Source organism: Dendropsophus ebraccatus, chromosome 4 (assembly GCF_027789765.1).
Source record: "Dendropsophus ebraccatus isolate aDenEbr1 chromosome 4, aDenEbr1.pat, whole genome shotgun sequence".
Taxonomy (NCBI): Eukaryota; Metazoa; Chordata; class Amphibia; order Anura; family Hylidae; genus Dendropsophus; species Dendropsophus ebraccatus.
The window spans coordinates 166,125,479-166,139,730 of NC_091457.1; the positions used below are offsets into that span (position 1 = coordinate 166,125,479).

The 14,252-nt window shown below is 49.1% G+C and overlaps 2 protein-coding genes across 2 annotated transcripts in view; both read right to left on the reverse strand.

Moving 5' to 3' along the window:
- The window catches only part of LOC138789101 (ecotropic viral integration site 5 protein homolog), a 108,320-nt gene that overhangs the window by 47,535 nt on the left and 46,533 nt on the right, over positions 1-14,252 (reverse strand). Inside the window, exons 8-11 of the mRNA XM_069967684.1 lie at positions 5,429-5,518; positions 5,057-5,154; positions 3,439-3,499; positions 1,821-1,874 (exon numbers count right to left, since the gene is read on the reverse strand). Of these exons, the coding sequence (XP_069823785.1) occupies positions 1,821-1,874; positions 3,439-3,499; positions 5,057-5,154; positions 5,429-5,518 (303 nt within the window). The remainder of the gene's footprint in view (positions 1-1,820; positions 1,875-3,438; positions 3,500-5,056; positions 5,155-5,428; positions 5,519-14,252) is intronic.
- LOC138789151 (ecotropic viral integration site 5 protein homolog) lies at positions 7,025-11,312 on the reverse strand. Its single transcript, XM_069967755.1, has 5 exons — positions 11,157-11,312; positions 10,097-10,321; positions 9,266-9,340; positions 8,015-8,140; positions 7,025-7,121 (listed from the first exon to the last, which is right to left on the reverse strand). Exons 1-5 carry the CDS (start codon positions 11,310-11,312, stop codon positions 7,041-7,043), a joined length of 663 nt encoding a protein of 220 aa, XP_069823856.1. The 3' UTR covers positions 7,025-7,040.

Here is a 14,252-nt window from a genome sequence, read left to right on the forward strand (position 1 = left end):
CTGCAGTTGTAGTGCTGGAGAGTGACAGGCTACCTATGGTATACACCGCAGAGTATACAGTGATCATCAGGATAGGAAAAACAATTCTGTCTCCTTAAAGGAGAAGTCAGACCTTTTTATGTCTTTTTCAAAAGAGGCGGGGAGGAGGTGGCTGAACATAAGCACCTACCTCCCCGGCTCCAGCACTGGGGTCCGCTGTCCCCACGCCGGTTCCCCAGCCGCTGACAGGCAGAGCAGGGCTGATACATCACGACCAATGTTCCTACTTTGACCAGTAAACGGCCAGTAGACCAGGAACAACGGACCAGGACCAGGGCCAGGGTTCTTGTTGTGATAGTAAGCCACCTCCTCCCACGCTCTCCAACCCCGGACTAGATAATCAACCGATTCTGCAGCATCAAGGAAAAGGAGCCCATAGAGTGGTATCCCCATCTCAGCTTGTTATCCCCCCCATATCTATAGGATGGAACAGGCTGATCGCCCCCCGCAATTAACAGAGCGCCCACTGTGCCGGCACTGCATTCATTTTCCAAGGGACGCCAAATACTTCCCCCATCCATAGCGGAGAGGGGATACCCCTTACTGATCTCCGTCCCCCCCCAGGTATAGTGGTAGCTTATCACCTGCTATCACAGGGCTCTTACAACTGCAAGGAATTATTCACTATGAAGGACCCATATTCTTAGTTAAAGGGATTGCTCAAAGACTAAAGGTAATTCCCATCTACAGAGCACAGGATAACTTATCAGGGACTCCAGGACCCCGCTGATCACAAGAACAGAGGAGACAGCCATTAACTCCGCCATGTTTGGAAGCCCCACAGACCGAGTACCTGTCACAGAGCCATTCAACCACACAGACTTACATTATGCAGCCGTCTAGGTCACATGATACAGAATCAGGAAAGAACGGCCGGACTTCTCCTGATTGGTTGTGGTCTAAAAATCTCAGACACCAATCAAAAAAAATGTTCAATAACAAAAGATTTTTCTAATGACCGATGCTAAAGGGATTGTTCACCAATATGTTTTTTCTTTCAAGTCAGCTGGTGCCAGAGATTTGAAATTTGCTTCAATTAAAAAATCTCCAATCTTCCAGTACCTATCAGCTGCTGTATGTCCTGCAGGAAGTGGTGTATTCTCTCCAGTCTGATACAGTGCTCTCTGCTGGTGGCTGTCCATGTCATGAACTGTCTAGAGCAGCAAATCCCCATAGAAAACCTCTCCTGCTCTGGACAGTTCCTGACATGGACAGAGGTGGCAGCAGAGAGCACTGTGTCAGACTGGAGAGAATACACCACTTCCTACAGGACATACAGCAGCTAATAAGTACTGGAAGACTGGAGATTTTTTAATAGAAGAAAATTTCAAATCTCTGTCACTTTCTAGAACCAGTGGATTTGAAAAAAAAAATATTGGTGAACTACCCCTTTAAGCTCTGGTGTGCCAAACGCAGAGTCTGACCAACTGATATTGATAGCCGAGAGCGACCTCTGACCTCCACCCATCCAGGCACATAACACTGTTCATACTGACCGATTCTGCTCCTTTTGGGTCCAAAACCAGAGGCAAAAGACCGTAAGTGAGCAAACCCCCCCCCCCCATTATTAACAGCGCTATATGCAGGGGTGGCAGGGCATGAGGTCAGGGTGATGAAGATGTAACAAAGGCTGACACCAGAGAGCAGGGGCACAACCCAACAGAGACATGCAGCAGCCATTGTTATTGCCTGGCGTACAGGGACTCTACTAAGCCGGTATTATATGCAGCAGATATACAGCTGCGGACACGGCTGATGATGTGTCTGACAATCCTTCTTACCTTCTCCAGGGTTTCGATGCGTTGCTTCAGCAGCCGATTCTCAGTGCGCAACCTCTGAAAGACAAAGATCACAGATCAATCCGCCAGGATTATTATAAAGTGCCGCAAAAGAACGGACATCTGCAGCCCACCGTACCAGGGGTCTCATATACAGCAGATGTGTAGATGAAAGCTGTACCGGAGACAATACCTTATATATTAGAGGAACCTGCAGCTTCCTCATCTTCCTGTACTTTCCCTAAACCTCCTCAGACAAACACAAAAACCATAGAGAAGGGGGTGGAGGGGGCAGCAGCTGCAGGAAGGAGACTGGCACAGCTCTCACATCACACCAGGAGATGCCCAGTATATGGATACAGAGGGGGAGGAGGGGGTAGCGGCTGCAGGAAGGAGACTGGCACAGCACACAGCTCTCACATCACACCAGGAGATGCCCAGTATATGTATACAGAGGGGGAGGAGGGGGTAGCGGCTGCAGGAAGGAGACTGGCACAGCACACAGCTCTCACATCACACCAGGAGATGCCCAGTATATGTATACAGAGGGGGAGGAGGGGGCAGCAGCTGCAGGAAGGAGACTGGCACAGCTCTCACATCACACCAGGAGATGCCCAGTATATGGATACAGAGGGGGAGGAGGGGTTAGCGGCTGCAGGAAGGAGACTGGCACAGCCGACAGCTCTTATATAACACCAGGAGATGCCCAGTATATGTATACAGAAACCAGCAAAGGCTGCTCCACATCTAATACATCTAATAATCTATAACTGCTTAAAGTGACACTGTCACTCCCTTTGTGCATTCTGACATCTCTACACAGGAGTAAAGGGTAAATTTTGCGTTTTTCATACCTTATTTCATATCATACGTCATGGTGTTTGTTCAAGTAAAAAGTGATCTTTTATCAACTGCAGATTGTATTAAGTGGGCGTGGCCTCGCGGCACTAGCGCCACTTAGAACCCGCCCACAACTGACCCGTTGGCCCCGCCCCTTGACACCCATTTGTTGGCCGACGTAAAGGGGGTGGGGTGTAGACCTTTTGGCCAGCCTGTTCCAATGGCCGTAGAGACTGCGGGGCCAACTGTGGCGTTGTGGGCGGGGCTAAGTGGCACTAATGCCGCGAGGCCTCACCCACTTAACACAATCTGCAGTTGTTAAAAGATGACTTTTTACTTGAACAAGCACCATGACGTATGATATAAAATAAGGTATGAAAACCGCTAAATTTACCCTTTACACCTGTGTAGAGATGTCAGAATGCACAAAGGGGGACAGGGTCACTTTAAAGTAGTACTCAATCAAAAATCTTTTTCTGTCAAATCAACTGGTGTCAGACAGGAGAGAATCCACCACTTTCTCCAGGACATGCAGCAGCTGATAACTACTGGAAGAATTTAGACTTTATAATAGTAAGTAGTTTACAAATCTATAAAACTTTCTGACACCAGTTGATTTGGTGAACTACCCCTTTTACACCATAAACATCGGTAAGGGCTGGAGTAAGTGGCGGGCAGTATACAGGCACTCAGCATGGTGACACTATTCTGTCTGGGACTCATGGCCCTCGCTCTATCGGTACATGCAGATTATTCCGGTCAGAGCTTCATGGTGCTTTACCTTGATCTCCACTTGCTCTTCCATCTCCTTTGTCTTTATTGTAGTGTATTCTTTCTCTAACCTGAAATAACACAAAAGCAACAAAACTCAGAAGAGACAAATGGTGGCTATAGAGCACACATGATGTGGAGGAGCTGACTATAGCAAGACACAGGGCCCCCTCTGACATAGGAGGCCTCTAGGGGTCAGGGGTAACTGGTCTGGCTCTTGTGTCTATACTATGACATCGACAGGAGGACAAACACTTTATATAAATATACAATACTGTGAAGGTCACCAGGACTGGTCCACAGGTCCTACATGCCTCCATAGTGTCCACAATACACAGATCATTACATTCTAGACCACTGGTGTTAAACTCAGGCCCTCTAGCTGTTTCAGAACTACAATACCCATCATGCCTGGACACCCAAAGCTAAAGCTTTGGCTTTCCAAGCATGATGAGAATTGTAGTTTCGTAAGAGCTGGAGGGGCTGAGTTTGACACCAGAGATCTGTGCCACAATTGTGGATCTGCACTACAAGACAGATGCCTAGAAGTTTTACATTTGTCTGTAATTACAGAACCACAATTATGGAAAAATTTTGTGGTTGTGTGAAGGTGGCCCAAAAGTCTGGTTTAAAAAAAAAAAAGTGATGCCAATGTATACACCGTGTACTGCACTGGGCCTTTTCACTTTAAAACAAAAGAGATCCTGGTGGCACAGTCATGCGGTTTCCGCGCTCTGCACCGTTACATTCTTGTGCACCGGTCCGCTCTATGCACTGGATCCGGGCCTGGCGACCCCCCGAGTGTAATGGTATCCCCTCCAGTGCATAGAGTGGGCCGATGCACAAGGAGAAAATGTTGCCGAGCTCAGGAACCGGGTGGTGTTTGGAAACATGGACCGTGCCACCAGGATCCCTGCTCTGGCAGGGTAATGAAAAAAATATATATGACTTCCAAGCTGGTAAGTTCACTTTAATGTCACCCAGACACCATGTCTGGGACACTGCCCATAGGATTACAAAGCAGGAGGGAGCCCCAGCTATAGAGTATGTCTGTCACCCGCTGAATGTGCCCACTGCCAGCACACCAGGGCATCCCTTATTTCATGGTCTTGACTTAAATGTAGTTGGCTCAGAAATGAATTTTAACAATTTGCTGAGCAAAATCTCCCCACTAGCACTGGGCACATGCCCCTGACTTCCAGCATGAAGAGCCCACTTCCCAGGGGGGCGCCACATCTCTGCCAGTATCCTGAGAACATGCATACAGTATAAGCCTACGACAGAGCGGCAGCGGTGGGTCCTGGGCCTGTGGCCTACAAGACACCAGAGCCACATACCCCCATTAACATTACCTGCACTGGCTCCAATCATCATGGATTGGGGGAAGGCGAGATAGAGGATTTATTACTTTACATGTTACTTTCTAAGGGGCCCAGAGCGGACATTACTACAATGGAAATAATTGAAAACTTTCCAAGCTCCATCATGTTTCATGGTGAGCGTCATTGTTATTTAGGCCCAAATCGCTGCATTAGATGTGAAGTTCCACCGCGGGGCCATCATAGCACAGGCCACATCTTATTCTTCATTCTCTAACACACTGCACTTGCGGTCGGGTAGTCACTCACTTTTTCATCTTCTTTGAATTGTATTTCACTTGGTAAGCAGCTTGTATCAGCTTCTCGGGGCCGCCATCAAACTGATGTGGAATGACCTTCTGAAAGTGCTGAGAGAGGAGAGAGAACTCAATCACACCGGGACTGATAGAACACTGAGCAGGTCCCCAATGGTGGAAGCCTCGGTTATATCACCGCCTACAGCAGGGATGGGGAAGCCTCCGCCCACCAGTCCAGGCATGATGGGAACTGTAGTTCTGTAAAAGCTGGAGGGCGGCAGCTTCCCTATATCCAGCCTACAGGAACAGATTCCACCTGTATTGTCATTTATATAGGAAGCTATAATACTTTCATTACTGTAGAATGGGATTCCCAATGAGTTACCTGTAACATCCCTTCCATATCCAGCTGCATTAGTTCCGGCTGGTTCATCTGAAGAACAGCGAGGCCGACCCGAAACACAATCTCTAAACCCTGAGAATAAGAGGAGGGATGAGTATGAGCGGTAAGGGAAGGCAGCTGGGATTGAGATTCCTTCTTTTACTTTGATATTTAAACCACCTATTGGTTCCTTCTCTGGGTATACGGACGTCATAGGGGGCTCCCAGTCCCATCCTCATCAGCCACAACTTCACTTAATAAAAAGCAATGAGCGAACATGGAAAAATGTCCGAGTTCAGACGTGCGGCCAAACACAAACCCTCGGCATTCAACTCCCGGCAGCTGCAGAGGCTGGATGCAGCCCTAGGGAGCCCTGGAAAACATGGATACAGACGTAAACCATAGGTTGTATCCATGTTTTACTGGCAGCTCTAGTGCGGCATCCAACGCCTGCAGCTGCCGGGAGTTGAATGCGGAGGGTTCGTGTTTGGCCGCACATCTGAACTCGGACATTTTTCCGATGTTTGCTCATTACTTATTATAACGCATTTCCTCCTCTGTGGCTACTGCAGCTTCCTGGAGCAAATTCAGCTGATGGCGGCTATGGCTCCATTCTGAGAGTGATAGTCTGTGATAAAGCCAAGGGGGTTTATCACAGTCCCATGCCTATACTAAAAAAACGTATAACAAGGTCTGACATTTAATGTTAGAGAGCGCCAATCTGCTACACCAGCACTCAATCGTGAAGCAAGGGCTGTGTATGTGTGCGTGTATTATTGTTATTGACGTCCATGTATTCCTTGCTGTATGTAGTAAATAATAAAAGTATATACATAACTATCTGCACTTCCGGCGCCATCCTAGCTTCTTGCCGCTCACCACAGCCGCCACTGGCACAGCTGAAGCCGTCTCAGCGGGTCACTCAGCCACTCACTGGCAGCAGCGCTGTCCCACGTCGGTCAGCGAGCAGCTGATCAATCTGTTACCGCAGAGACAGCTTCAGCTGTGCCAGTGGCGGCTGTGGTGAGGACACTGCCGGGAGTGCGGACAGGTATGTATAATATATATGTATATATTTTTTTTTCTTTTAGCAGTCGGCGGCCAATTATTTTTAAACATGTGAGAAGTCACCGACCAGGCAATGATGGTTTCATCAGCTGATGGTTGTCTTTATTACACAGAATTATAATCTGCCTATTTGGCCCGATTCAGCAGATTATTACTTAAAGCTTGCCTAGCATAATTTCTCACCTTTGGGGGAAGCCATGATGCTCTGCATGGCCAATATAATCTGACTGTGGAATCTCCAGCCATAAGCGTCGGACAATAGGAAAGAATGGCTCCAATACTGTTCCCACTGGCAGACAGTACGTGTAACTGAGAGGCCTTACTGATGAGGATTTCCTTATTAATATCCCCAATACTTTACCAACAAATGCTGCTGTATACTGAACAAACAATATATACTGCGCGCAGCATGAACGGGACATTGTATATTCCAGTGTTAATGCATGACGGCCGGAGTTTCTGGGCTTCATTCCCTTCTTACCTCAGACATAAATATATCAAATATCCTCGTGGCGATGGGTAGTGGAAAACTGGTAAGAAAAAATGGTCAAAAAACCAGGAGGATGCATACATGGAGGTGTGAAAGCTTCTGCGCCTGAAAGTGTACAAAGAGCTCCGGCAGCTGTTCCTGCAAGAGAGGAGACATGGCAGCTATTAAGACAGGAGAAAACTCAGAGAGAAGAAACCTTACCTTGTACTATGGAACGTAACACACAACCAGCGCCATCTGCTTATCAAGAGTTATCAGTCCTGACTGAGCGCAGCTATTGCATGACCACCAGACGTGCTATTAGCAGCTCATATTAAGAGCCCTCCAGATCCATTAGGGGCCCTGCTAGAGAGGAGCCATCCAGATCCATTAGGGGCCCTGCTAGAGAGGAGCCATCCAGATCCATTAGGGGCCCTGCTAGAGAGGAGCCATCCAGATCCATTAGGGGCCCTGCTAGAGAGGAGCCATCCAGATCCATTAGGGGCCCTGCTAGAGAGGAGCCATCCAGATCCATTAGGGGCCCTGCTAGAGAGAAGCCATCCAGATCCATTAGGGGCCCCGCTAGAGAGGAGCCATCCAGATCCATTAGGGGCCCTGCTAGAGAGGAGCCATCCAGATCCATTAGGGGCCCTATGCCGCCAGTCTGCTGAGGAGTAAAAGGTCTCTCCCTACGCACAATGGGAAACCTGTCAATCATTTGCAGGTGGGCAGGGCAGCGGCCTATAATGGATATCGTTGACTCTTTAATAGCAAAGAGTTGTGTGAGCTCAACCCAAATTCAGATATATGATTTAGTATAACCTCAGTATGCCAAAAGGACTGTACATTATGTAGCAGCCGTGCCAGGTACTGCAACAGGCATAGGGACCCCCAAATATTACAGAGCTGTGCCTGAGAGGCCAGAATGAGGGGACACAGCTCGCTTATTCTACGTCATCTCATGATCCACTACCATACAATGAGAGAACAAGATGGTAGACAGCACATTGCAGATGGTGACGCCTGTGATGTAGGTGATATGTGACCCTCACCTGGATCATACACTCAAACTGATACATGCACAGACCCAGCTCCGCCATACTGGGCTTAAACAGCTCCCGGAGACGATAGTCCTGCATTAACTTCACAAACACACAGAACGCTTCTTCTTCCGGCATCTACAAAGTACAAAGCAGAGAAAGAGGATAGAAGAATAATGAAACCTGTAACATGAACGATCCCCTGTTAAGTTACAGCACCTTCCGGTGACTTTCTTGCCTTGTGTATACATGAGGAGCAGCACTACCACTGACCATTATATAACCTGTATAAGACTTTTATCACTGGTTTTCTCTCTGGATTTGTTTCTGTTGTCCCCCATCTAGCGGTGTAGACTATCTGCTATGATGTCTCCACATGCTGCACACATAGAAGGGGGGAATTTTGCTTCCCTACATCACATACTTAGAAGCAGCATGGAGGACATTATAGAGCAGTACTGTGCAGTGTAAACAAGGAACAAAGCACTGTGGTAACATAGGACTGCTGGAGATAACTGAGCGCGGTCCTTGGCTATCTTCACCAGTCCATAGAAAAGAAATGGCGAGGCAGTGTGTACACTTATGTGCTGCTCCATCCAGAGGTGAGCTTCAGGAATCCTGTGAGTATATCTCGATGGCTCGCAGCTGTCACACCACCAATCACATACTTATTACCTTCCCGTGGATAGGGGTTTACTCTTAATGGTTAAAATCCCCTTTAGGGTATATTCACACGAACGGGCTCGCAGCGAGATTCTCGCTGCGAGCCCGGCAGGTCCTGGCAGTTCCCATACACTACATACTTGCTGCGGTCAAAACGACCGCAGCGAGTATGTATTTCTGCCGCCCTTAACCCCTTCTGCTCCCGGCCGGCTCCCCCGCTGTAAGCATACTTTACCTGTCCTCCCTGCACGGGTCCGGCGTCCTGCTCTCCCGTCCGGCAAATTAGTGTGTTGCCCAGCCGCAGCCACTGATTGGCCGGACGGGAGAGCAGGACGCCGGACCCGTGCAGCAAGGACAGGTAAAGTATGCTTACAGCGGGGGAGCCGGCCGGGAGCAGAAGGGGTTAAGGGCGGCAGAAATACATACTCGCTGCGGTCGTTTTGACCGCAGCAAGTATGTAGTGTATGGGAACTGCCAGGACCTGCCGGGCTCGCAGCGAGAATCTCGCTGCGAGCCCGTTCGTGTGAATATACCCTTAATTGGTCGGATTCATGAATTTCTACAAGTTCCAGATAAAAGGCAGCTGCAGTGGCGACTTACCTGCATAAGGAGGAGGCCCACGATAAAAGCGCTCCCCTGGCAGTACCCCACTTCCCGATCTACTAGAGAATACGCCTTAAAAAAGAAAAAAAAAAGGCACAAATTAGATGCAGGCAGATAAACGATTTACAGGGGGACAAATAGAAAAACAGCTTAAAAGGGAACCAGTCAGTACGATTGTGCCGATATGGTTCCCTGTAGCAGAGTAAAGATGTACTGTGCCTCTCCGAGACTACCAACTGCGTCTGCATCAGTAGCTTTACAAAGGGGGAAAAGATGTTTTATTATGCTGCGCAAGGTCGGGAGAGGGGCGGCAACTAGTCATCTGGGCAGGGAGCCACCGGCGACTAGTCACGGCTCTCGGCCTGTCATTGCGCAGAAGACTAGTTGCCACCCCTCTCCTGGTCTTGCGCACCTTCTGATACATCCATTTAGTGCACAAGGTGCTGAGAATGAAAGTGATTTCCTTACCTTTATCCTCAGCACTATTCTTGTTAAGTTTGTAGTCTAATCCATATGCGAATGAGAATGTATGGCGCATTGGGGGCGTGATCAGTGCACCAACACCCTCTAGGAGAGCAGCTCTGCAGCGGTGGTGGACCCGGCCCGTCTATATACCATACTGCCAGGACGCACTATTGCTTACATGGCTGCCCCAGCTTCCAACTTCTGAAGGTCAAAGGTGTAGGAAGCTGGATCCACTATAATCAGCGTAGGGTCAGTGCAGAGTAGACTGTGCAGTTCCCTGACAAATTACAGCTGATCATAGGTGGTCAAAGTGTAAACGTATAATATGTATAGACCCCCCTTCCTCCCCCCAACACCACAAACCTTCATGACATTGAAGAGCACTTCTTGGCCCAGACTATCCTTCTCCTTGAAGAAGTCATGCTCTGGGTAGGTCCTGGCGATGTCCCGTCGGATGAGTTTCTCACACGGTGAGGTCATCTTCAGGAGCTCAGAGTACTGCTCCTTGATTGGCATATTCTGAGCGTTGCATAAGAGTTGCCATACGATGGCGCGGAAGTGGTGCGGGATTCCCTTCCTGACGAGTTCCTGCAATAAAACACCATCACTGTATGTGTTATATTATAAGAGACCGAGCACTGAAGACCCAGAAGGGTTAAGAAACGGCCCCACACTCCCGCCTGCTTGTCAGCTCCCGGGTCACTGGCATCCTGCTCAGCCAATCAGTGGATGCGATGGAACAGAGCACTGATTGGCTGAGCAGGACGTCAGTGACCTAGGAGCCGGACAATCAGGCAGGAGCGCGGATGGGTAATGTATGAACCAGGGGCAGGGGCTACATTCTCACGGCAGAATGAAAAACTGCTGCAAGAATGTAGAGTTATAGCCCATGAGTGAACTGAGTATCACAGCGGAACCTGCAGCCTGTGAACACACCCTAAGGGTGTGTTTTCACATACAGGATCTAAAGCAGATTTGATGGTGCAAATATGAAGTTGCAGATTCAAAACATATCAAATCTGTTGCAGATCCTGTACATGTGATTGCACCCTAAAAGGGTTTTCCAGGCAAAAATGAATTGATGACCTATCCCCAATAGAGCATCACCAGCTTATCAGTGGGCGTGCCTTAAACCCAGTACCCCCATTGGCTAGCTGTTCTGTGGGGTGTCATCTGCCCTATGAATGAGGTCCTAAGCAGCTGGCTCTGATCACTACCTAGTGGCCATGCTCGGTACTGCAGCTCAGTGGAGGGGAGTGTGGTTGGCAGCAGCAGGACGCTGCACCCCCTCTATCAGTATACGGCTGGGTAGGCACAGGGTCGACTGATATGCTATATGGCTTCCTGTGTAGGTTATGGTTGTGTGGACACTCCATAACAGCCTGACTCTATACCACAGACCGGCCGATTCCTTCGGCGTTACCTTGATCTGCTTCTTCCTTCTTCTTGTACGCCTCCTCCCACTCATTGACGATTCGGCCCCACAGCAGCCAGGCGTCCTCCTCCTGATGGTGACTGAGGTTACTGGAGGCCGACGAGCTGGACACCAGTGAGGAGCCGCTGTTCCTCCGGGAGCCATTGACGGATCGCAGGGACTTACTGTCTATCTCCAGGAGCCTGAAACACAAAGGGGGGGGGGGGGGGAATCACCCCAATACCAGATTATGGCACCCGTTGTGAGGCAGCTCTGCTACATCAATATTTTACAGGAAAAATTACTCAGTTTGTGAAATCTCCTCTTCAGGTGTGCGGAGGTGACGTACTGAGGTTACAGCACTCCACAAGAACAAGAGAGGACGGCCACAGCTCAACTCAATGTCCTCTCACAACATAGCATGCCCACAATGCTTTACCAATAGAAGTCAATAGATAATAATAACGACTCCGCTCACCTGTCCTGCAGAATGAAATCTGCACATGTCACAAAGCATGACCACAACACTCTCCTAAAAAAGGATAGCCACAGCTCCTCCCTGTAACACTATTTACACTGCTTTGGACTGTAGGCCCCCATGGTACATGACTGGATCCTTAACACCTACAGAGTATTGTTACCCAAGGAAGTCGGCCCACGGCCCTGCAAATATTTGCATCCAGAGCAAGAATGGTTGTCATAGGGACACAGAAATAAGAGGAACTGCGGGCCTACACAGAAGAGGTGACAAGTTCCTCAGAAAAGGGGATTTTCTGCAGGGATTCTGGTAGCACAAACTTACAAATAAGTATTATGGTATCTGGTATCTCAGCCCACCAGCCCCTCCAGTATCTCAGCCCCTCCAGTATCTCAGCCCCTCCAGTATCTCAGCCCCTCCAGTATCTCAGCCCCTCCAGTATCTCAGCCCCTCCAGTATCTCAGCCCCTCCAGTATCTCAACCCCTCCAGTATCTCAACCCCTCCGGACCCCCAGCCCCTCCACAGCTGGGATTCCACTAATCTGCCTCTCATCCTCGCTCATATAACATCATCCGGAAAATTGTAGTAATGTCTGCAGAGAGAAAGTGGGTCAAGTGTCAGGAAGCTGCGGCTGCTGCGACGTCACTGGGAATCTCTGTCTCCTTCACACCTATTCACACTGTCAGGATTTTATCTGCTCTCAGTTTAGAATTCCAGCATAATGTGAACAGCATCTGATCAAGACAATGCTCCGAAGCTGACCCACCCTGTCCTGAACTACCTGCACTGACACACTGTAACAAACCCCCCAGCTGTATAAAACCAGTCATGGTGATGATCAGCAGAGTGAGAACTTTCACCAGCAGCCGACATCAGGATCAGGCCACTGGATTGGATTCTTTTCCCCTCTCCTAGGTGGAAATATGGGAGTCTCCACATCCCGACCACCGCCATATCGGGGTCTCCACATCCCGACCACCGCCATATCGGGGTCTACACATCCCGACCACCGCCATATCAGGGTCTACACATCCTGACCATTGCCATATCGGGGTCTACACATCCCGACCACCGCCAATCAAAGCATGACATCAGTAGTTTGTAGTAACGATAGAAAACCCAGTGAAAATGTAAAGGAGTTGTAACAGCGTTCCCTTCTACACCGCAGGTTACATTTTGCTCGGTTACTGGTGCACAATGAGGGAAAAAGGTGGCTGAAACAATTACGAAGAAAATTGGAAGGGAAAAAAAAAAAAAAAAACACACCTGATGACCCCCCACTGCTGCTGTTCAGAAGGCGCCCCGGTCCCAGCTGAGCATAAGGTGCCATCTCCACATACAGGAAATAACTACTCAGCCAATGACTGCTGGGGGCGTGTCCCTGCGGAGGCTGGTGAGTGGATGAGCAGGTGTGTGTGGAGACTGCACCAGGAAGTGATGACCCCGAGGGACCAGGCGCCATCTGAACAGCAGCAGCGGGGGATCGAGGGCCAGGCTTTCCTGGCAGACTTTTTGTTTACAGCCAAGCCAATACTAAGATCCGCCTAGAATTTCCTTCTTCTCACAGCTGGGACCAGTGCACACACGTGATCTCACTGACAGTGATCTGGAGATAAAGCCCACAGGCTATCAGACTTCTCTGGTCAGTCAGTACTAGCCGGGACCTAATCATATATTTAAGGAGCCAAAAAAATTCACAAAACGTCGGAAGCATTACAATACATACGAAGGGTTTAACCCTAAAACTTTTACAACTTTTCTTATAAACCAGAGTTCTGAAAAGTTTCTTCTGTCCGTCGTCAGGTCTGAGGAGATGATGTAATGGAGGAAGCAAATAAGCAAACCTCCCTGACCAACGAGAAGAGACCGAGCAGGCTCCGCAGCATGTCTATAGCCAGCAGAGCACAATAGAGACTGCGGACCGGAGCGCTGATCCTCCACATCTCCCCGTACACCTGTATGCAGCAGAGCGTGCATGCTGCCCCAAGAGAACAATACATTGCTGCAACAGGCGTCATGTCAGTCAGCAGCTGCGGTCACCGTGTGCAGTGTGTCCTGGAAGCATCATGTGACTGAGATAGGGCGATCACTGGCAGCTTCCTACATGACGTTATCCTCATAGATGAGAATAGTTATATCTGTCATTGTGCCAAATCCTCCAGAAACGAAGGAAAATTCAGCTCCGGTCATTAGAGATATGGAGTCCACGGGTTACTCCTCATCCTCCAGCCAAAGCCTGTGCCAACCTGGCCAACATGACTATAAACCCTCATCATCATCCTTCAGCCAAAGCCTGTGCCGACCTGGCCAACATGACTATAAACCCTCATCATCATCCTTCAGCCAAAGCCTGTGCTGACCTGGCCAACATGACTATAAACCCTCATCATCCTCCAGCCAAAGCCTGTGCTGACCTGGCCAACATGACTATAAACCCTCATCATCATCCTTCAGCCAAAGCCTGTGCCGACCTGGCCAACATGACTATAAACCCTCATCATCATCCTTCAGCCAAAGCCTGTGCCGACCTGGCCAACATGACTACAAACCCTCATCATCCTCCAGCCAAAGCCTGTGCCAACCTGGCCAACATGACTATAAACCCTCATCATCATCCTTCAGCCAA

Coding starts and splice junctions, on each gene's coding strand:
- LOC138789151 (XM_069967755.1), bottom strand. CDS start 11,312: ATGGCTCCCGGAGGAACAGCGGCTCCTCACTGGTGTCCAGCTCGTCGG. Junction 9,341..10,096: donor TGCTCTTCAATGTCATGAAG/GTTTGTGGTGTT, acceptor TTCTTTTTTAAG/GCGTATTCTCTAGTAGATCG. Junction 7,122..8,014: donor AGTTTGAGTGTATGATCCAG/GTGAGGGTCACA, acceptor CCTCTCTTGCAG/GAACAGCTGCCGGAGCTCTT.